We start from the raw sequence: 21,513 nt of genomic DNA on the forward strand, positions 1-21,513 counted from the left end.
CAATTAAAGAAACATTTTTCTATGCCTTAAAAAAGAATATTACAAGGGGGCAATAGTGGCTCACACCTGTAACTTTAGTTACTAAGTAGGCTGAGGTTTGATGATTGTGGTTTGAAGATTGCCCAGGCAGGAAAGTCCGTGAGACTCATATCTCTAATTAACCACTGAAAAATGGGAAGTGAGTGGAGCTGTGGCTCAATGTGGTAGAATGCTAACCTTGAGCGAAAATGCTCAGGGATAGCACTCAGGACCTGAGTTCAAGCCCCATGAGAGAGAGAGAGAGAGAAAAAAAAAAAGAACATTACCCTTTACTGCTGTTTCTTATTTAGACACTTAATCTAGTATGATAACTTAATGAACTATTTAACCATTGCACAATATGGACTGCCAAAGTTACATGCTCACTGCCAGCAAATGTGAGACTTGTATTTTTTGAAGGTCTCTTACTTGAAACTAATCATGATATTATCAGAGTGTATCTAAGAATAGCATGGTAGAGAAATTAAGTGTAGAAACAACCTTTGAGAGAGCCTAGTTGCAAGAGAAACAAGAAATGTGCAAGAGAAACAAGAACTGTACATCTTATGATTTCCGTGAGAAGATGGACATTTAAGATGTAGCATACCCACAGACGGTAACATTACTACTTACATTACTACTGTTACCATCTTAACATCTAACACTTTACTTACACACTTCCATATAGCTACACATAGAATATACAATATATTAAGAGTATAAGCTTGAGAACCAATATACGTAATTGTTCATTACTACTTTGTACTCATACTTACTGATCGGGCACATTTTTTGGGGGGACTGCTAGAAAGTCCATCCAGTTGCCCATGTTCACCCAGAAATCCTGTCACTTGGTCCAAGAAAGAAGACACATCTAATTGGTGCCACTCTACTAGCTTCTGACCTAAATATTAAAACCAGAATATATAAGCATAATAAAATCAGTATTTTTCAAGACATTCTCATTAAGTATTTATGTTGGCAAAAGTATAATTAAAAAACATATCCCCATCGCTTCTTTGCTTAAGTTACATAGTGTCTTCATGGCTAACTTCATAACTTAAGAGACTGAATTAATTGAAACCCACCCAACGTTTTCCTATCCTTCAGGTTAGGGTTACCTGCTCATACAGTTTTTGGCCATTTGGGAAGAAGAAATTTAAACAAAGCAGTATCTTAAGTAAAATGCAACCCTCTGTTTCTCTAGTATGATTACAACCAAAGCATGAACAACCTTAACATTTTAATAGAAAATCTTTACAAACTGATGACAAAAATTAACATATTACATATTCTTTGGAAGAACATAATAGTACAAACAAAAAATACTGACATCTCCCAAGTTGCCAGAAACAGATTCCCTAAATAGATGCTTATATAATTATAAAGGGAATGAACAAGAAGCCTTCACTTAATTATTGTAATTCTGAAAAAAGATTTAGCCAAGTGTAAAATATCCATGATTTTGGTAACTGAAAAATAAATAATAGGTTAAAGGCTACAAATTGCTATAAATCTTACCTGTCCGTGGGTCCAAGATGGAAACATAGGGGAAATCCCCTAGCTTATAAAACTGTATGTATCTCTGACCTTCCTCACTGTCATGGTAAACCTGTTAAATCATTGACATGGAAAAAAAGTCAGCCTCTAAAAAAGGGACCAATTATAATCATGTCATATGCCAATAGCGATTAATTCTTCAAATATATCTTTGGTTTGATGTTGTTATAATTTGTGGAAGGGAAGGCGGACCCATTGCAACAATGAGATGTACAAGAGGTTATGTCGAAATACAAACTTCACAACTTTGGCAAGGGGGGGAGGGGATGGGAAGGGGAAACAAAGGAGGAGGCAACAATGCTTGATAAGAAATGTACTCATTACCTTGTCCATGTAATTGTAACCCCTCTTACGGTATTTTCACAATAAAAATAAAAAATTTAAAAAAATATGTATCTTTGGGTTTATGTCTTACCACACTCTCATGTTGAAGGGAAAATGAAGGTCACTTGGTGTGAATTCCTTTAACTTCCTGCCTTGTACCCCTTCTGGAAACTTAGTATAAACATATCAATCTATTCTTCCTCCTTTCCCAGTTGAGAGGAGGTGCTGGGCCTCTTGTTCAAACGTGTCACCTATGTCAATACTAGCCTTCAAAAGTGTATCTTGCTGGGGCATGGTGATGCACCTATAATCCTAGCATCCAGGAAGAATGAAGCCAGACTGGACAATTCAGTGAGGCTCTGTCTTAAACTAAAAATAAAATAAAAAGGGGTTTGGTTGGAGGCATGGCTCAGTAGTACCACACCAGCCTACCAAACTTGAAGCTCTGAATTCAAACCCTACTATCAAGGAGAAAAAAAAAAAAGGTAGAATGCATGCCTAGCCTGATCAAAGCCCTGGGTTCAATCCTCAGTACCAAAAGAAAGAAAAAACTATATCTTAATAAATCACACTATGATTATAAGCTCTTGAGCTAATATTTAGTCAGAGATGTCCAGTATTTGCTGAGAAAATAAAATAGAAGGAATTTTACCATTAAAAAGTCATTGAGGGCTGGGAAGGTGGCTCAGTGGTAGAGCGCTTGCCTTGCATGCTCAAGGCCCTGGGTTCGATTCCTCAGCACCACATAAGCAAAAAGAAAAAAGCTGGAAGTGGCGCTGTGGCTCAAGTGGTAGAGCGCTAGCCTTGAGCTGAAGAGCTGAGGGACAACGCCCAGGCCAGAGTTCAGGCCCCACGACCGGACCCTCCCCCCTCCCAAAAAAAAAAAGTCATTGAATTCAGGAACTATAAAACATGAACTGGCAAGTTAATAATACTAATAGTACTTCTTGAAATAGGGAAAAAATAAGTTTATTCTTTTATCTTTCTGTCAGTTGTGGGGCTTGAATTCTGGGCCTAGATACTGTCCCCGAGCTCTTCATCTCACTTTTTCTGTGAATAATTGGGTATGAGTCTCATGGACTTTCCTGCTCAGGCTGGCTCTGACAGGCGATCCTCAGATCTCAGCCTCCTGAGTAGCTAAGATGACAGGCGTGAGCCACTGGTGCCCAGCTTTTTTTTTTTTTTTTTTAGGCCTGAACTCGGTACCTGATGCTTTCACTCACTGACTAATGCTCTACCAATTGAGCCATGCTTCTAACCCATAAGCTTTTTTCTTTCCTTTTCTTTCGTCTTCCTTTTCTTTCCTTTTCCTTTTCTTTTCTATTTTCTTTCTTTCCCTCCCTTCCTTCCTCCCTCCCTCCCTTCCTTCTTTCTTTCTCCCTTTCTTTTGCCAGTCCTAGGGCTTGAATTCTGGGCCTGGGCATTGTCCCTGAGCTGTTTCATTGGCTCAAGGCTAGCACTCTACCACTTGAGCCACAGCACCACTTCCAGCTTTTTCTGTGTATATGGTACTGAGGAATTGAACCCAGGGCTTCATGCATGCTAGGCAAACATTCTACAACTAAGCCACATTCCCAAACCCCATACGCTACTTACTATGATGTCCCTAAATATAAGAAACTAGAGCAAGAAAATCTAAACTTAGCTGGATAATTTATATAAAAAAACAGCAGTAAAACTAGAGGCTATATCTAAGGACAGAGTTAAAGAATATAAAGTCCTAGCTGAGTGTTGGTGGCTCACACCTGTAAATCCTAGCTACTCAGGAGGCTGAGATCTGAGGATCACGGTTCAAAGCCAGCCCAGGCAGGAAAGACCATGAGACTCCTATCTCCAAAACCACCAGAAAACCGGAAGTGGCGCTGTAGCTCAAGTGGTAGAGCGCTCGCCTTGAGGTGAAGAGCTGAGGGATAGCGCCCAGGCCCACAGTTCAAGCCCCACTACCGACAAAAACAAACAAACAAATAAATAAATAAACAAACAAGTGAATTTCATCTGTTTCTTTTGACCTTAAAAAAAAAATCCTGAGGCTTGACTCAGGGCCTGGGCACTGCCCCTGCGCTTTTGTGTTCAACATTTGTACTCTAACACTTGAGCCAGAGGTCCACTTCTAACTTTTTTAGTGCTTAACTGGAGATGTTTAGATGTTTTATGGATTTTACTACCTGGGCTAGCTTCAAACTATGATCCTCAGATCTCAGCCTCTTAAGTATCTAGGATTATAGGTGTGAACCTGTAATCATGTAAGTGGTTCAAACTCAAGCTAAAACAAAGTCTTAGCTAAATGTTTTTCCAGTACTCCAAGATCTTCACATCTACATTGTTCAAAATAGTATAGAAATAGCCAATTAAAATGGTAGATATGCCAGGCACTGGTGGCTCATGCCTGTAATCCTAGCTACTCAAGAGACTAAAATCTAAGGATCCCGGTTCAAAGCCAGTCTAGGCAGAAAGTCTACAAGACTCTTATCTCAAATTAAACCACCAGAAAACCAGAAGTAGTGCTGTGGCTCAAAGTGGTAGAGCTCTAACCTTGAGCAGAAAGAGAGCTCAGGGACAACATTCATGCCCTGAGTTCAAGCTCCATGATCAACCAAAAAAAAGAAGGTAATAGCTATATTAAAGCACCTGAATTGGCTAGTCCATACTGAGATGTGCTTGTAAGCGTAAAATAAACATTGTACCATTTCCTACCCCCCAAGGAGAGGAGGGTAGAGTACTAGAGTTTATACTTAGGGCCTAACAATTGCTAGGCAGGGGCTCTACCACCAATCACACCCCCAGCTACACACCATATCCTTAAGACTTCATACCAAAACAAAACCACCAAAACAAAAGTCTTAACATTAAAACAAAAACATATCTCTAATATTTTCATATTCACTGATTTTTTTTGGTTGGTTGTGGGACCTGAAGTCAAGCTAGTGCTCTACTACTTTGAGCCACACCTCTAGTTCTGGTTTTCTGGTGATTAAGTAGAGATTAAGAGTCTCACAGACTTTCCTGACTGGGCTGGCTTCAACCTGTGATCCTCAGATCTTAGCTTCCTGAGCAGCTAGGATTACAAGCATGAGTTACCAGTGCCTGGCTATATTCACTGATCTTTTCCACTAAGTTTTGACCAAGTGTGGTCCCAAGAGAAGGTGTGACATTGTCCAAAAGGAAATGTACTCGTGGAAGTGGAGTTGTGGCTCAAAGTGGTAGAGCACTAGCTCTAAGTGAAAAAGCTCAGAGATGGTACCCAGGCCCTGAGTTCAAGCCCCACAACCGACAAAAAAAATAAAAAATAAAACCAGACACCCATGGCTCACACCTGTAATCCTAGCTACTCAGGAGTCTGAGATCTGAGTATCACCGTTTGATGCCAGCTCAGGCAGGAAAGTCTGTGAGACTCTTAGCTCCAAATAAACACCAGAAAACAGAACTGGAGGTGTGGCTCAAGTGGTATAGCACTAGTCTTGAGCAAAAAAGCTCAGGGACAGTGTCCAGACCCTGACAAACAGTGTCAAGCCCCACAACAAACAACAACAACAAAATAGAAATGTACTCATTGCCTCTGTAACCCCTCTGTACAATCACCTTTATAATAACTATTAAAAAGTTAAAAAAAAAAAAAAAGAAAAGAAAAGCCGGCGCCAGTGGCTCACACCTGTAATCCTAGCTACTCAGGAGGCTGAGATCTGAGGATCATGGCTCAAAGCCAACCTGGGCAGAAAAGTCCATGAGATTCTTATCTCCAATTAACCACCACAAAACAGGAAGTGGCCCTGTGGCTCAAGTGGTAGAGTACTATCCTTGACCTGAAGAGCTGAGGGAAAGTGCTCCGGCCCAGAGTTCAAGCCTCAAGTTCAAGGGGCTGGAAAGGTGGCTCAGTGGTAGAGCGCATGCCTTGCATGCCAGAGGCCCTGGGTTCAATTCCTCAGCACCACATAAGCAAAAAGAAAAAAGCCGGAAGTAGCGCTGTGGCTCAAATGGTAGAGTGCTAGCCTTGAGCTGAAGAGCTGAGGGATAGCGCCCAGGCCCAGAGTTCAGGCCCCACGACCGGACCCCCCAAAAAAATAAAAAAACAAACCAGAGTTCAAGCCCCACAACCACCAACAACAAAAAAGTTTTGTTTCATTGTTCTTCTCACCTGCCAGAAAATGAAATGTTCCCGGATAATATTCTTCACAGCTTCATTGCTCCATACATCACGATTGAGGCACTGGCATGCAAAGTCTTGCACATTTTGAATGTTTATCATCAGCCATTTATTCTGCATTTGGCCACACTCTTTGGCCTGTCAAGAGTGAAGTCATACAACATTTGTTAAATACAGTTTCTGTCTTGGCAGTGTGGTTTGAGCCTGTAATCCAAGCTACCTCATAGTAGAGATTAGGGGATTGAGGTCCGAGGCTAGCTCAAGCATAAAAGTATCGAAGATTCAATGGTTGGGCCCAGTGGTGTGTGTGTTATCCCAGATACAGGGAAATGGGAAACACAATGGCTGAGCAAAGTGGTACAACCTGTCACCCCCACTGACACGAGGAATGAAGCGTAGGTCAGCCTGAGCATAATGTAAGATCCTCCTTTGCCTATAACCAATCAATAAATAAGGGCCAGAGTCATGGCTTAAGTTAGGAGAATTGGTGCTCAGTCTTAGTTTCTGAAATCTTGTGTTTTTAAATCATGTTTATTAACATTCATGCTAGGAATGAGAGCATCAAACTCATTCATTCAACAAATATTTACTAAATAACTACTATACTGCAGAAACTATTACAAATGTTTGAATTATGAAGTTAACGAAAAACGAAATCTATGCTTTCATGAAGTATACAATGGTGAGAAACCTGCAGAGGAAGACTACATTAAAAGTGATATAGCAGACAAACACTAAAATCCAGGTGAGAGAGCAAAAAAAAGGGGTGACATTGTTTAAGAATTGTAACCATTCTGCACAACATCCTAATAATAATAAAATTATATATTTTTATTTATTTTTGTCAGTTGTGGGGCTTGAACTCTGGGCTTAGGCGCTGTCCCTGCACTCTTCAGCTCAAGGTGAGCACTCTACCACTTGAGCCACAGTGCCACTTCCAGTTTTCTAGTGGTTTATTGGAGATAAGAGTCTCACAGACTTTCATGCCCGGGCTGGCTTTGAACCGTGATCCTCAGATCTCAGCCTCCTGAGAAGCTAGGATTATAGGTGTGAGCTACCAGTGCCCGGCATATAATTATATTTTTAAAAATCCAGGTGACATACATACAGAGATGAGCCCAGTGTGTGAAATGGACCAAATACAACTCAATGGGCAAGATAGAATGCAGATGTGAAAACTGAGCTCTCAAGATGGTCCCACACATGTGAACCTCAAGCCATGGTCCAAAAAAAGAGAAAGCCAATCAGTAGGGTTGGTGAAAACAAGAGATACCTAATCTGGGAAATTCCCACTAAACCCTGTAGAAGCCTGTACCCAAGCCCATACTGGAATAGTAGCAGAAACAAAAGCAGTACTTTTCTCCTTTGCCTCACTGCTCACTGTCTCTTGTACAGATATCCAAATAAACCTTATTTTACCCTATTCTTCTGGTCGGCAACACACACACACACACACACACACACACACACACACACACAAAACTATAATAAAACCTTTCTTGAAAATATTACTATTTACATTGACAAATTACTGTCAGAAAAAAGCATCCAATGATGACATGACTTTCAAAGCAACAATATTTAAAGGGGAAGAAGAGTCTTGAATAAGTGTAGAATTGAATGTACAGTATAAGGATTATAGTTAATATTCTTATGGCTGGTAATGCAGCTCAGTGGTAGAGCATATACCTTATATGTCAAGACCTATGGTTCAATTGACAGCACACAAACAACAACTATACATCATACTGAAAATTTGCTGAGAGTAGATTTTAGATGTTCTTAACCACAGGGAGAAAAGGGAGGAAAGTGAGGGGTTAATATGTGTGTGTGTAGGGGGGGGGGGTGTTTGTTTGTTTTTTTTTGCTAGTTAATTGGAGATGGACTTTTCTGTCTTGCTGGCTTTGAACCTCAATCCTCTGATTTTAGCCTCCTAAATAGCTAGAATTACAGTCTTGAGCAACCATCAATACTTAGCACGGCCAGTGTCTTCTTTCTTAAGTGCAGTTCCTCTATATGAGATTAAAAACATTCTATATTTATCTTACTGATTCTGGCTTATTTTGTTCAACACCATAATCTCAGTTCTGTCCATTTTCCTGCAAACAACATATTCTGTCTGTTTGAAAAATATTCCATTGTAAGTATCATTTTCTTTATGAATCATTGATTAGCATCTAGGCTGATTAGTCTGACTTTATAAATAATGTCACAACAAACATGGGTGTATAAGGATCTCTACAGCTTGGGCTGGGAAGGTGGCTCAGTGGTAGAGTGCTTGCCTTGCATGCATGAGGCCCTGGGTTCGATTCCTCAGCACCCCATAAGCAAGAAGAAAAAAAGAAAAAAGCTGGTAGTGGTGCTGTGGCTCAAGTGGTAGAACGCTAGCCTTGAGCTGAAGAGCTGAGGGATAGCACCTAGGCCCAGAGTTCAGGCCCCACGACCAGACCCAAGGGAAAAAAAAAAAAAGGATCTCTATTGCAAACTGGTTCTTTTAAGCATATTGGAGTCATATAGCTAGATGATGGGTACTTCTAGTTTTAATTGTTTTTGTTAATTTTTTGGTGGGTTTTGTTGTTTCTGGCCAGTCCTGGGAGCTTAAACGTAGGGCCTGGGAGCTAGTCCTGAGGTTTCATGCTTAAGGCTAGTGCTCTACCACTTGAGCAACAGCTCTATTTCTTGCTTTTGGCTGTTAATTGGAGATTAAAAGTCTCACAGGCTGTCCTGCCCAGGTTGGCTTCAAACTTAAATCCTCAGATCTTTGTCTCCTTAGTAGCTAGGATTACAGATGTTAGTCATCAGCACCTAGGCTAGTTTTAATTTTCTGAGGAGCCTCTGCAGTGACTATACTAATTTATATTCTCACCATCACCATATACCATTGCCCCAATACATTATCACTAACTTTTTTTTTTTTTTTTTTGCCAGTCGTGGGGCCTGAACTCTGGGCCTGGACACTGTCCCTCAGCTCTTCAGCTCAAGGCTAGCGCTCCACCACTTGAGCCACAGAGCCACTTCCGGTTTTTTTTCTGCTTATGTGGTGCTGAGGAATCGAACCCAGGGCCTCATGAATGCAAGGCAAGCACTCTACCACTGAGCCACCTTCCCAGCCCCACTATCACTAACTTTTGAACTCAGATCCAGGGCACTGTCCCTGAGCCTCTTTGTGCTCAAGGCTAGCGCTCTACCACTTAAGCCACAGCACCACTTCTGGCTTTTTCCAAGTGGTTTATTGGAGATAAGAGTCTCATGGACTTTTCTGTCCAGGCTGGCTTCGAACTGTGACCCTCAGATCTCAGCATCCTGAGTAGCTAGGATTATAGGCATGAGCCCACCAGTGCCTGGCTTGTTCTCTTAACGTTTCTAGTATGATAAGGAAATCTCAAAGCAGTTTTCTTTCATCTTCTGTCAATACTTAGATTTGAACTCAAGGCCCTGGTAGGCAGGGTCTCTACCACTGAGTCATACCCTCAGTCCTCAATGTAATTTTGATTTACATTTCCCTGAAGGCTAAGAATATTAAATTTTTTTAATGTATTTACTGGCCATTTGTACCTTTTTTGAAAATTGTCTATTCAGTTCATTTATCCATTTACTGACTGGATTTGTGCTTTGGTGTCTAGTTTTTTGAGTTCTTCATATATTCCAAAATTCTTAATTCTCTATCAGATGATTAGCTGAAGAAGATTATTCTTACTGTCTATAGATTGAGTCTTCACTATTGTTTTTCCTTTGTTGTTCAGAAGCCTTTTAATTTGATTTAATATCAATTGACAATCCTTGCTGTTATTTCCTGAACTACTGAAATCCTGTTGAGAAAGTCATTACCTATGACTTTAATCTTTTTTTTTTTTGCTGGTTCTGGGGCTTGATCTCAGGGTTTGGGTGTTGTCCTGAGCTTTTTTGCTCAAGGCTAGCCCTCAAACCACTTGAGCCACAGCTCCACTTCTGGATTTTGATTTTTGTTTTGGTAGGAGGAAGCTGTGCTTAATTAGAGGAAAGAGTCTTAGAACCTTTCCTACCCAGAGAGCTCTGAACTGTGATCTTCAGATCTCAAGCCTCCTGAGTAGGATTACAGGTGTGAGCCACAAACACCCAGCTTAAATTGACTTTTATACAGAATAATAGACAGAGATCTAGCTTTGGTTTTGTACAGCTGGATACCCAATTTCCCTAGTACCATTGTTAAAGGGACAATCTTTTCTCTATAGTATGTTTTTGGCACCTTTGCTGAGCATCCAATAGATACATAGGTTTATTTCTAGGACTTCTATCACATTCCATTGGTCTGTATGCCTGGTTTTGTGCCCTAATAAGAATGAGACCCAGATTTCAAACAGTAGTACTTTAAATAATAATAATAATAACCAGGGCTGGGAAGGTGGCTCAGTGGTAGAGTGCTTGCCTCGCATGCATGAAGCCCTGGGTTCGATTGCTCAACACCACATAAGCAGAAAAGGCTGGAAATGGTGCTGTGGCTCAAGTGGTAGGTAGAGTGCTAGCCTTGAGCTGAAGAGCTGAGGGACAGCGCCCAGGCTCAGAGTTCAGGCCCCATAACCAACCAAAATAAAAAATAAAAAAAAAAAATCAAACTCCAAACCCAAAACCCATCAGAATTCAATTTCACTTAACGGAGCTGAGCTGGAGATGTAGATGTATATGTATGTGTATGTGTATTTTCTCTGGTCTTCATCATAACAGAAAGATACTATATACTTAAAATTCAACTGATTCTATGGAAATGTTATTCCTATTCAAAAGAGTATTTAATATGTTAGCTACCACATAAAAGCAAGGTATGTGAAGTTCAACATTATAGAATCTAAAATACTAAGCCCATTTATTTTATAATTTTGTGTGCCTATTAATAGATTCCCTATCATAGATTCAATGTTACCATTGAAACCCAACATCTAACTTTTTTTTAATTGCGAACTTTCACCATTTTATTTAAATGAATCATTTTATGGCCTCACTACTTTTATCACATTATAATTCTCAATATCACTACTGGTAAAGCCCTGTTAAAATAGTTACATGCGCACAGTACTTTAATATTCCAACACCTGATAGGATAACCAATACATATACTGTGTGACTAGTAAGTAGATAAAAATATAGATTTGAGCTGGGCACTGGTGGCTCACACCTGTAATCCTAGCAGCTCAGGAGGCTGAGATCTGCAGATTGAGGTTCAAAGCCAGCCCAGGCAGGAAAGTCCATGAGACTCTCTAATCGCCAATAAACCATCAGAAAAACTGGAAGTGGTACTGTGGCTCAAGTGGTAAATTGCTGGCCTTGAGCTGAAGAGCTGAGGGACAGCACCCAGTCCTGAGTTCAAGCCCCACAACTGACAAAAAAATAAAATAAAAAGAATATAGATTTGGATAAATCATCTTGAGCAGATGGCTCAAATTTAATTATGCTATTCATACCAGTGTATAAGTTAAAACCTATGAATTGTTTTTTCTGAAAATTTCCATTCAATATTTTCAGACTTCAGGTGCTTGGAAAGTAAAAGTATAGATAAAGAGGGGAAGGACTACTGTATAAGCAAAAGATACATATAAACAATTCCCAAATAGTTAACAAGCACACACTATTAGTAGTAATAAAAAGCATGCTAACTTTAAAATGTAAGTTTTGGGTTTTGGGGGTTTTTTTTTTGGGGGGGGGGGGGGGGGGCAGTCGGCAATAGGGCTTGAACTCTGGGCTTGGGCACTGTCCCTGTGCTCTTCAGCTCAAGGCAAGCGCTCTACCACTTAAGCCACAGTGCCACTTCTAGTTTTCTGGTTGTTAATTGGAGATAAGGGTCTCTTGGACTTTCCTGCCAGGGCTGGCTTTGAATGGTGATCCTCAGATCTCAGCCATCTCAGTAGCTAAGATTACAGGTATGAGCCACTAGTGCCCGGCTAAAATATAAGATATTTTAAAGAAGCTTTCACATTAACAAAGATTCTAAATAATACTGCAGAAAATGAACCAAAGAATTTCATGTATTCATATACTGCTATTACAAATGTATTTCATAGATTGCTAAGAAAAATATAACTCTTAGGTACTATAATGCAGAGATTAACATTCAGATACCAATTCCTTATATACTAAATTTGTTTTCGCTCTTAAGAGAAATGCATGGTATTGAAAATTCAAAAAGATTCATAGTTAAGGCATAGAATATCCAACAACTTACTGTTTCAAAGCTGCCTTTATGCATCAAGTCAATAGGTGGCCGGAATAGATCTGCAAGGGTGGTTAATTTTTTATCTATTGCTCCTCCGTTTCTTAATTCCTGCTCTTGCCTAACTGCAACAGAGAAAAATTTTAAAGTTTCAATTAGCTATAAATCTTGAATTACATAATAAAAGCAATCCTGTATTAACAAAATAATTACTAATCAAGATGCCTGACTTCAGATGCAAAGAATTAATGCTAACTCTGAGAAAAGAAAAAAAAAAAAAGAGAAGAAGGAAGTCCTAAGACTTAGTTATGTTTTTGACCCACAGGATAAAAGAAAATTTAAAGTAGTCACTCTGTAAAGAGGCTGACAGGATAATGAAGGTTGAATGCTATCCAAATAAGTTATTTAGAACTATGAAATAAACAAGGAGGGGCTGGGAAGGTGGCTCAGTGGTAGAGCACTTGCCTTGCATGCCTGAGGCCCTGGGTTCAATTCCTCAGCACCACATAGGCAAAAAGAAAAAAGCCAGAAGTAGCACTGTGGCTCAAGTGGTAGAGCACTATCCTTGAGCTGAAGAACTGAGGGACAGTGCCCAGACCCAGAGTTCAGGCCCCACAACCGGACCCCCCCTTCCCCCGCAAAAAAAAAAAGAAATAAACAAGGAGCTCCCCCTGGTATAACTGATACAAGGGGGGGAGGGGGAGGAGGAGGAGAAGAAGGGGGGAAGAAGAAGAAGGAGGAGGAGGGGGGAGGAAGAAGAAGAAGAAGAAGAAAGAAGGAAGGAGGAGGAAGAGGAGGAGGAGAAGGAGGTCCCCTTGGGTTGAAAGTGTAGGTAGAGGAAAGGCCCTGGCATACCACAGACATACACCCAGACATACACACAGTCACCTAAGCAAAATAATTTCCTTTACACATCCAAAACATAGAAAGAAGAAGCCTTCAACCTCATTTATCTGGTTCTGAGAATGATCTTAACTTCTTAATTTGTCTGCTTTTTCTAGCTCTATTCTCATTCTCAATTTTTAAAGACCAGATCTGACAGTAGAGATGTTGACCACTGTTGTCACTGTGTAGTTGGAAGGAAAGGTACAGATTCCCTTGATGAAATAGTACAGGTTCCCTTACAGCACCCTCCTAAGTTATACAACCTATCTGTGTCTCCATTATTTCATTTTAAAACAATTACATAATCTAGCACAGACCAATAGGTTCTCATGTTATGGTCTAAACATCAGTCTCACTTCTTTTTTTTAATATTTATTTATTTGTTTTAATTATCTTTAAGTAGTTGTACAAAGAAGTTCCCATTCTACAAAACAGTATATGAGTACAAAGTGTCTGACAACATTGTCACCCATCTCTCTTAACCCATCCCTTCTCTCACTTTTTTTCTTTAATTGAGATTAGGTGATTATATAAATTTCACATATTTTACAGTATTGTGGAATAGTGATACTTAGAGTAACAAACACATTTTAACTTTCTATTGTCATTATCATAGTCTATACAGTTTGTGAATTCTATGGGCTTTGACAACACAAGTTATTTTTTCTACATCACGTGATGTTTCTTTTTGCTTAGTGTAGGCTGTTCCCACTTATTCTGTTCCTCTTCCTGGCTTCCCTCTGTTGTATGTATATATCTACCATATATATGGTTAAGAACATGGAGTCATTTAGCAATGATATGACAAAATGGGTGGCTGTCCTTTGTTTCTTGAGTCCTATTACTTTGCAATATCTTCTCGTATTTGGCTTTAGCATCCACGTATCAGGGAGACCATGTGCCGTTTGTCTCTTTGTTCTTCGCTTACTTCACTCAAAATAATCTGCTCTAGTTCCATCCATTTCCCTGCACATGCCATTATTTTGTCCTTTCTAATGGCTACATAATATTCCATTGTATAGGGGCTGGGAAGGTGGCTCAGTGGTAGAGCGCTTGCCTTGCATGCCTGAGGCCCTGGGTTTGATTCCTCAGCACCAAATCCAAAAGGTTAGGTGATACGACAAAACTAACAGGACTTAAGAAACAAAGAACTCCCGCTCATCTGGTTGAACCACTACTAAATATCCCCATGCTGCTGATCACAAACATGGTATATAACATGTGAACACTGTTATATATTACAGACTGTGGTAGACAATTTGCTCCAGGGAAGTTAGAATGAACTTGTGACTTTGAAATTATGTAATCATTTAATCACAATCAAAAAAAAAAGAACCTCGGGGAAGGGAGGGAGGGAGGGGATGGTAGGGGGAAAACAATGGAGGGGGGTAACAATGTTCAAGAGGAAGTGTACTCATTACCTCACTCATGTAACTGTAACCCTCTGTATAGTAGCTTTACAATAAAATAAAATTAAAAAAAAAAAAAAAAAAAAAGAAAAAAGCCAGAAGTGGCGCTGTGGCTCAAGTGGTAGAGCGCTAGCCTTGAGCTGAAGAGCTGAGGGATAGCGCCCAGGCCCAGAGTTCAGGCCCCAAGACCAGACCCCCCAAAAATATATATATTCCATTGTATATAGGTACCACAATTTTTGGATCCACTCATCAGTAGTGGGGCATCTGGGTTGTTTCCAAATCTTGCTATTGTGAACAGTGCTGTAATAAACATGGAGGTGCATATGTCTTTGTATACTGGTTCCTGTTGCTCAGGGTAGATGCCTAGTAGTGGTATGGCTGGGTCTATATTTAGCTTTCTGAGGTATCTCCAGACTGTTTTCCAAAGTGGTTGTATTAGTATACATCCCCACCAGCAATGCAGTAGGGTTCCTCTTTCTCCACATCCCCTCCAGCATTTGTCATTGGCTGACTTTAGGATGTGGACCATTCTGACTGGGGAAAGGTGGTATCTCAGTGTTGTTTTTATTTGCATTTCCTTTACAGCCAGGGATGGTGAACATTTCCTCCTGTGTTTCTTTGCCATTTTTATCTTTTCTTCTGAGAAGTTTCTCTTTAGTTCCCTTGTCCATTTCATGACTGGTCTGTTAGATTTGTGAAGGGTTAGTTTCTGAGTTCCCTGTATATAATGGATATTATAGACCCCTGTCTGATATTTTGCTGGTAAATACATTTTCCCAATTTGTTGGCTGTCTTTCTAGTTTGGCTGCTATTTCTTTGTCTGTGCAGAAACTTTATTTTAAAGTAGTCCCATTTGTTGAGTCTCCAATTTGTTGTGACCCTAGGACTCTGTTCAGGAAGCTCCTGATTGTGCCTACAAGTTCAAGTGTCTCTCCTACTCTGTCCTGCAGTTGTTTCAGAGTATCAGATTTGATGTTAAGGTCTTTAATCCATCTTGAGTTGATGTTGGTGCATGGTGACAGGCTAGGGTTCACTTTTAGTTTTCTGCATGTGGCCACCCAGTTTTCCCAGCACCAATAGTTGAAGAGGTATGATTCTTCCACTGTATGTCTTTGGCTCCTTTGTCAAATATCAACTAACTGTATATATGCAGTTTCTTGAGTTACCTGTATATAATGGATATTAGGCCCTTGTCTGATATTTTGCTGGTAAATATGTTTTCCCAATTTGTTGGTTGTCTTTATTTCTGGGTCCTCTAGTCTGTTCCATTGATCTTTGGGTCTCTTTTTGTACCAGTACCAAGCTGTCTTTGTTATTATGACTCTATAGTAGAGCTTGAAATTTGGTATCGTGATCCTTCCTGCGTTGTTTCTTTTGCCTAGAATTGCTTTGGCTATTCTAGGTCTTTTGTTGTTCCATATGAACTTTTGTACTGTTTTCTCTATTTCAGTAAAGTACATCATTAGGATTTTAATGGGAATTGCATGGAACATGTATATCATTTTAGCAGTATAGCTATTCTGCCTATCCAGGAACATGGGAGATCTTTCCATTTCTTGGTATCCTCTATGATTCCTTTTTTTTAGGCTTTTATTGTTTTCATGAAATAGACCCTTTACATTTTTGGTTAGGTTAATTCCTAGATACTTTACTTCAGTCTCACTTCTTTAGAATTTCATTGCTAACTCAATATAAAATCCACTGAAAGATAAAGGCCAAGATCTATCTTTCTTCTGAGTTACTTCATGAAAGGATATAAAGCTATTACACACAACTGCAGAACTTTTCTGTTTTTTAATCAATAATAACTATTTCATTACTTATTCTTTCAATTCACAGATAAAGGATTGTGAGAGAACTCAGTATGGATTTTTATTTTAGTTTATTAGACTCAGCCTTTAAGTGGTTATTCAGAAAGTGATTAAGTTGGTATATTTCTCACATTATTTCCTTTAAGTTTTTCCTTGACATTCTGTGAACATATTTTGAAACTTTCTTTTTTTTGGCGGGGGGAGGTGCCAGTCCTGAAGCTTGAACTCAGGACCTCGGCACCTGTCCTTGAGCTTTTGTGCTCAAGGCTAGCATTCTACCATTTGAGCCACAACTCCACTTTTTACTTTTTTGGTGTTTAATTGGAGGTAAGAGTCTTGTGGACTTTCCTGGCCAGACAAGCTTCGAATCATGATCCTCAGCCTCCTGAGTAACTAAAATTACAGGCACGAGCAACTAACATCATTCTTCTACACAAATAGGCTAGAATTTAGAACAATTTGGCTTAAGAGTTACTCAAACTAAATCCTCAGTACTGAGGATTCAACCTGTAGGCCTACTAACCACTTGAATCACACATCCCAGGCCTTTTGCTATTCAGAGAGTACCCCACTAACTTTATCTAGGCTGGCCTAGTACCACAATCTTGTCTCCTACCACAATCATCTCTCTGTATCTCTTGCCTATCAAGTAGCTGGGATTATAAGTGTGTATCACCATACTCAGCTCCTGGTTTCTCTTCTTAAATTGAAATGAATCCTACTCAAAGTAGTTACACCTAATAGTAATAACCTTTTCCTTTTAACAAAAAGCGAAGGAAAGAAGGAGCCACAGATACCTACTAGTTTCAGTTTGAAAATCTCGAAAACCATCAAATATTGAACGTGCAGGACGTCGTCGTTTAGGAGCTGTAAGAGGAAAAGATAATTGATTCAAAAACTTAAACAGATTTGAGAATTCTAAAAACTTCCTTATCTATAAGCATTTTTTACTTTAAAACACTCACATATGCATTAATGGAGCCCACCCTCAATAAATACTTTAAATTTTTGCCAGGTGCAGTGGCTCACACCAGGCCCCACAACCAACAACAACAAAAAAATACAAACATAAAAACATGACCAGATCACTTACATGTAACAAATGACTATTACTGATTATTTTAATACAATAGTTATTAAGTTGGTTTGTGGCAAGCCTGCCCACCTCATAACCAAAACAATGTACATGCTAATAAATGATGATTAGTAGCAGGATGATCACCCACCCTAAGTCAAAGCATCTTTGCTGTTTTCCCCCTCATTTATTCTAAATCAAAGACAATCTCCCCAGGCCACACACCTCCATCAGCATTAAGACCATATTACTTCTGCCTGCCTCCTTATTATGGTCCCTTATCTCTTGCACACTATTTTCCACAAGCAAATACCAATCCTCCATACTTATTCTCCTTCCAACAAAGCAAGGTGCTGGCCACTTAGGCCAAAGAAACAAAGCTAAAAAGATCTAAGAGTTTCAAGCTGGGTAGCAGTGGCTCATGCCTCTAATCCTAGCTACTCAGGAGGCTGAGATCTGGGGATCACAATTCAAAGCCACCCTGGGCAGAAAGCCTGAGAGACTCTGATCTCCAATTAACCACCAGAAAACCAGGAGTGGCGCTGTGCTCAAGCGGTAGAGTGCTGGCCTTCACGTTAAGACTGAGGGGCAGGGGCTGGGAAGGTGGCTCAGTGGTAGAGCACTTGCCTTGCATGCCTGAGGCCCTGGGTTCGATTCCTCAGCACCACATAAGCAAAAACAAAAAAGCTGGAAGTGACGCTGTGGCTCAAGTGGTAGAGCGCTAGCCTTGAGCTGAAGAACTGAGGGACAGTGCCCAGGCCCAGAGTTCAGGTCCCACGACCGGACCTCCCCCCCCCCCCCGAAAAAAAAAGACTGAGGGGCAGCACCCAGGGCTAGGGTTCAAGCCCTACCATCACCAAAAACAAAGATCTAAGAGATTCAAAAGGAGCTTCAAAGATGGTGGGTACAGCTCAAAGGTAGGTTTGATACCTGGCACTATCCTCAGTCTGGCAGTGTGGGGAGAAGGAACTTCAAAATCAAGGACAATGTGGAAGAACAGCTAGAGAAAAATATATTGCGTGTCATTTGCCAGACACAGATGGCTGATGTCTGTACTCCTAGCTACTCAGGAGGCTGAGATCCTAGATATCCAGAAAACAGAAAGAGGAGTTTGGCTCAAAGTGGTAGGTCCTTTAGCAAAAAAGCTGAGGGAGAGTGCCCAGGCCTCTGAGGTTAAGCCCCATGACTGAAAAAGGGAAAAAGTGGCATTGTCTTACACTTTTATAAATCTGTGTTAATATTTGGCTTAATAGAAAACACCTTAAACCAGGCATCAGTGGCTCAAGCCTGTAATCCTAGCTACTCAGGAGGCTAAGATCTGAGGATAAGGGTTCAAAGCCAGTCCAGGCAGGAAATTCCATGAGACTCTTTTTTTGGGGGTCTAGTAGTGGGGCCTGAACTCTGGGCCTGGGCACTGTCCCTCAGCTCTTCAGCTCAACTAGCACTCTACCACTTGAGCCACTGTGCCTCTTCTGGCTTTTTTTCTTTTTGCTTATGTGGTGCTGAGGAATCGAACTCAGGGCCTCATGCATGCAAGGCAAGCACTCTATCACTGAGCCATCTTCCCAGCCTGAGACTCTTATCTCCAATAAAACACCACCAGAAATCCCAGAAGTGGCACTGCGGTTCAAGTGGTAGAGCACTCGCCTTGAGCAGAAGAGCTCAGGGACAGCGCCCAGGCCCAGAGTTCAAGCCCTACAACCGACAAAAACAAACAAACAGAAAAGACCCTTCATTATTTTAAATATACTATTGAGTTCAAGTATAGAAAGAAAATTTAAATTCAGTCCCACAAAGAAATGTAATTATACGGAAGGAATGTTAGGCTGACAGTGTGGCTTAAGCAGTAGATTCCTTGCCTGATAAGCACTGAGTTCAAATTTTAGTAGATAAAGAACAAAAACATCCAGGTGCTGGTGGATCTCACCTGTAACTCTAGATACTCAGGAGGCTGGATCTGAGGATTGCGGTTCAAAGCCAGCTCGGGCAGGAAAATCTGTGAGACTTTTATCTCAATTAACCACCAGAAAACTGGAAATGGCGCCATGGCTCAAGTGGTAGAGAGCTTGCCTTGAGCTGAAGAGCGCAGGGAAAGTGCTCAGGCCCAGAGTTTAAGCCATAGGATTGGCCAAAAACAAAACAAAACAAAATTTAAAACAATAACAACAAGGTGGCTCAGTAGTACGAGTGCTTGCCTCGCATGCATGAGGACCTGGATTCGATTCCTCAGCAACACATAAACTGAAAAAGATGGAAGTGGTGCTGTGGCTCAAATAGTAGAGCACTAGCCTTGAGCTAAAGAGCTCAGGGACTGTGCCCAGGCCCAGAATTCAGGCCCATGACCAAAAAAAAAAAAAAAAACCAAGGAGCTGGGTGGGGGCTGGTGGTTCACGTCAGTAATCCTAGCTACTCAGGAGTGTCAGACCTGAGGATCATGGTTTGAAGCCAGCCTGGACAGAAGTACTGAAGCCAGCCTGGACAGGAAAGTCCATGAGACTCTTATCTCTAATAAACTACTCAGGAAAAGCCAGAAGTGGTGCTGTGGCTCAAGTGGTAGAGTGGTATCCTTGAGCACATAGGCTCAGGGACAGTGCCCAAACCCTGTGTTCATGCCTCAGAACCAGAAAGACAAAAAACAAAACAAAAAAGCCCACAAACAAGGAATGCCATCTTTTTAGGTGATTATGAATTATTTTTGATACATCTTAATGCTTATGCCAAAGTGGAATCTGAATCTTTTAAGCAATGAGCTTTTCAAATGCTGTTCTATGAAAATTCACTGTTCCAGGATGTGGGTAGGCTTTAAATAGAGCCCCAATTATCCCTTGCTATGATTTGAGTATTACCCCAAAGGCTGATGGGTTAAAGGCTTGGTCCCCAGCCAATGGCACTATTAGGAGGTGGTAAAGCCTTTGAGAAGTAGAAGCTAGTAGGAAGAATTTAGACCATGCTGTTGAAAAAGTATCTGGGATTCTGGACTCTTACTTTCTTCTTTTCTTCTTCTTTTTTTTTTTGCTGGTCATGGGACCTGAACTCTGGGCCTGGGCACTGCCCCTCAACTCTTTACATTTAAACCATAGTACCACTTCCAGCTTATTCTGCTTATGTGGAGCTGAGGAATCAAACCCAGGCCTCATGCATTCAAGGCAAGCACTCTATCACTGAGTCACCTTCCGAACCCCACTTTCTTCTTTTCATTTCCAAGCTGCCATAAGGTAAGTAGCTTCCTCTATGTGTTCCCACAAATGATGTGCCACCTCACTACATGATCAAAAGCAGTCATGCCAACCACGACTGAAACCTCCAAAACTGACCTCTCCTAAGATGACTGCCTCACATGTTTTGTTATAATAATGCAAAGCTGATCAACACATTTTATCTCCCAGCATTTTTAACCTGTGACTATCTTGAGTATGGACAAGACCAAGTGGTAGAGCGCTAGCCTTGAGCTGAAGAGCTGAGGGACAGCACCCAGGCCCAGAGTTCAGGCCCCACGACCGGACCCAAAAAAAAAAAAAAAAAAAAAAAAAAAAATCAAGCTGGGCACTACCTATAATCACAATTACTCAAAAGTTGAGACCCAGGGAAGGTGGCTGAGTGGTAGAGCGCTTGCCTTGCATGCCTGAGGCCCTAGGTTCGATTCCTCAGCACCCCATAAACAAAAAGAAGAAAGCTGGAAGTGGCGCTGTGGCTCAAGTGGTAGAGAGCTAGCCTTGAGCTGAAGAGCTGAAGGACAGCGCCCCAGCTCAGAGTTCAGGCCCCATAACCGGACCCCCCCCACAAAAAAAAAAATGTTGAGACCCAGAAGAGGGTTTGAAGCCAGACTTGGCAGAAGTCTGTGAGATTCCATCTCCAAAGTAACAGTGGTAAAGCACTAGCCAAGCAAGAAAGTCGAGTAAACATGAGGCCCTGAGTTCAAGCCCCATACCAAAATTAATAAATATACACACACACATATGTACGTATGTGTGCACGCTAGATATATTACAGTCTAATAATGAAAAGTAGATTTCCTAAATACAGTCATTTTCATCCCCTCATCACTATATGTCAATCTTGAGGCTAAAAAAAAATCAAATTATGGTTTCAAATGGAACTCTGCTGCC

At 40.8% G+C, this 21,513-nt stretch overlaps 1 protein-coding gene across 1 annotated transcript in view; it reads right to left on the bottom strand.

The window, feature by feature from the left end:
• Positions 1-21,513, bottom strand: part of Ubxn7 (UBX domain protein 7) — a 62,810-nt gene that overhangs the window by 10,402 nt on the left and 30,895 nt on the right. The window contains exons 4-8 of the mRNA XM_042668790.1: positions 17,134-17,199; positions 12,237-12,349; positions 6,035-6,181; positions 1,540-1,630; positions 795-922 (exon numbers count right to left, since the gene is read on the bottom strand). Coding sequence (XP_042524724.1) covers positions 795-922; positions 1,540-1,630; positions 6,035-6,181; positions 12,237-12,349; positions 17,134-17,199 — 545 coding nt within the window. The remainder of the gene's footprint in view (positions 1-794; positions 923-1,539; positions 1,631-6,034; positions 6,182-12,236; positions 12,350-17,133; positions 17,200-21,513) is intronic.

The sequence above is a fragment of the Dipodomys spectabilis genome, unplaced genomic scaffold (genome assembly GCF_019054845.1).
Source record: "Dipodomys spectabilis isolate Male_0828 unplaced genomic scaffold, ASM1905484v1 ptg000017l, whole genome shotgun sequence".
Taxonomy (NCBI): Eukaryota; Metazoa; Chordata; class Mammalia; order Rodentia; family Heteromyidae; genus Dipodomys; species Dipodomys spectabilis.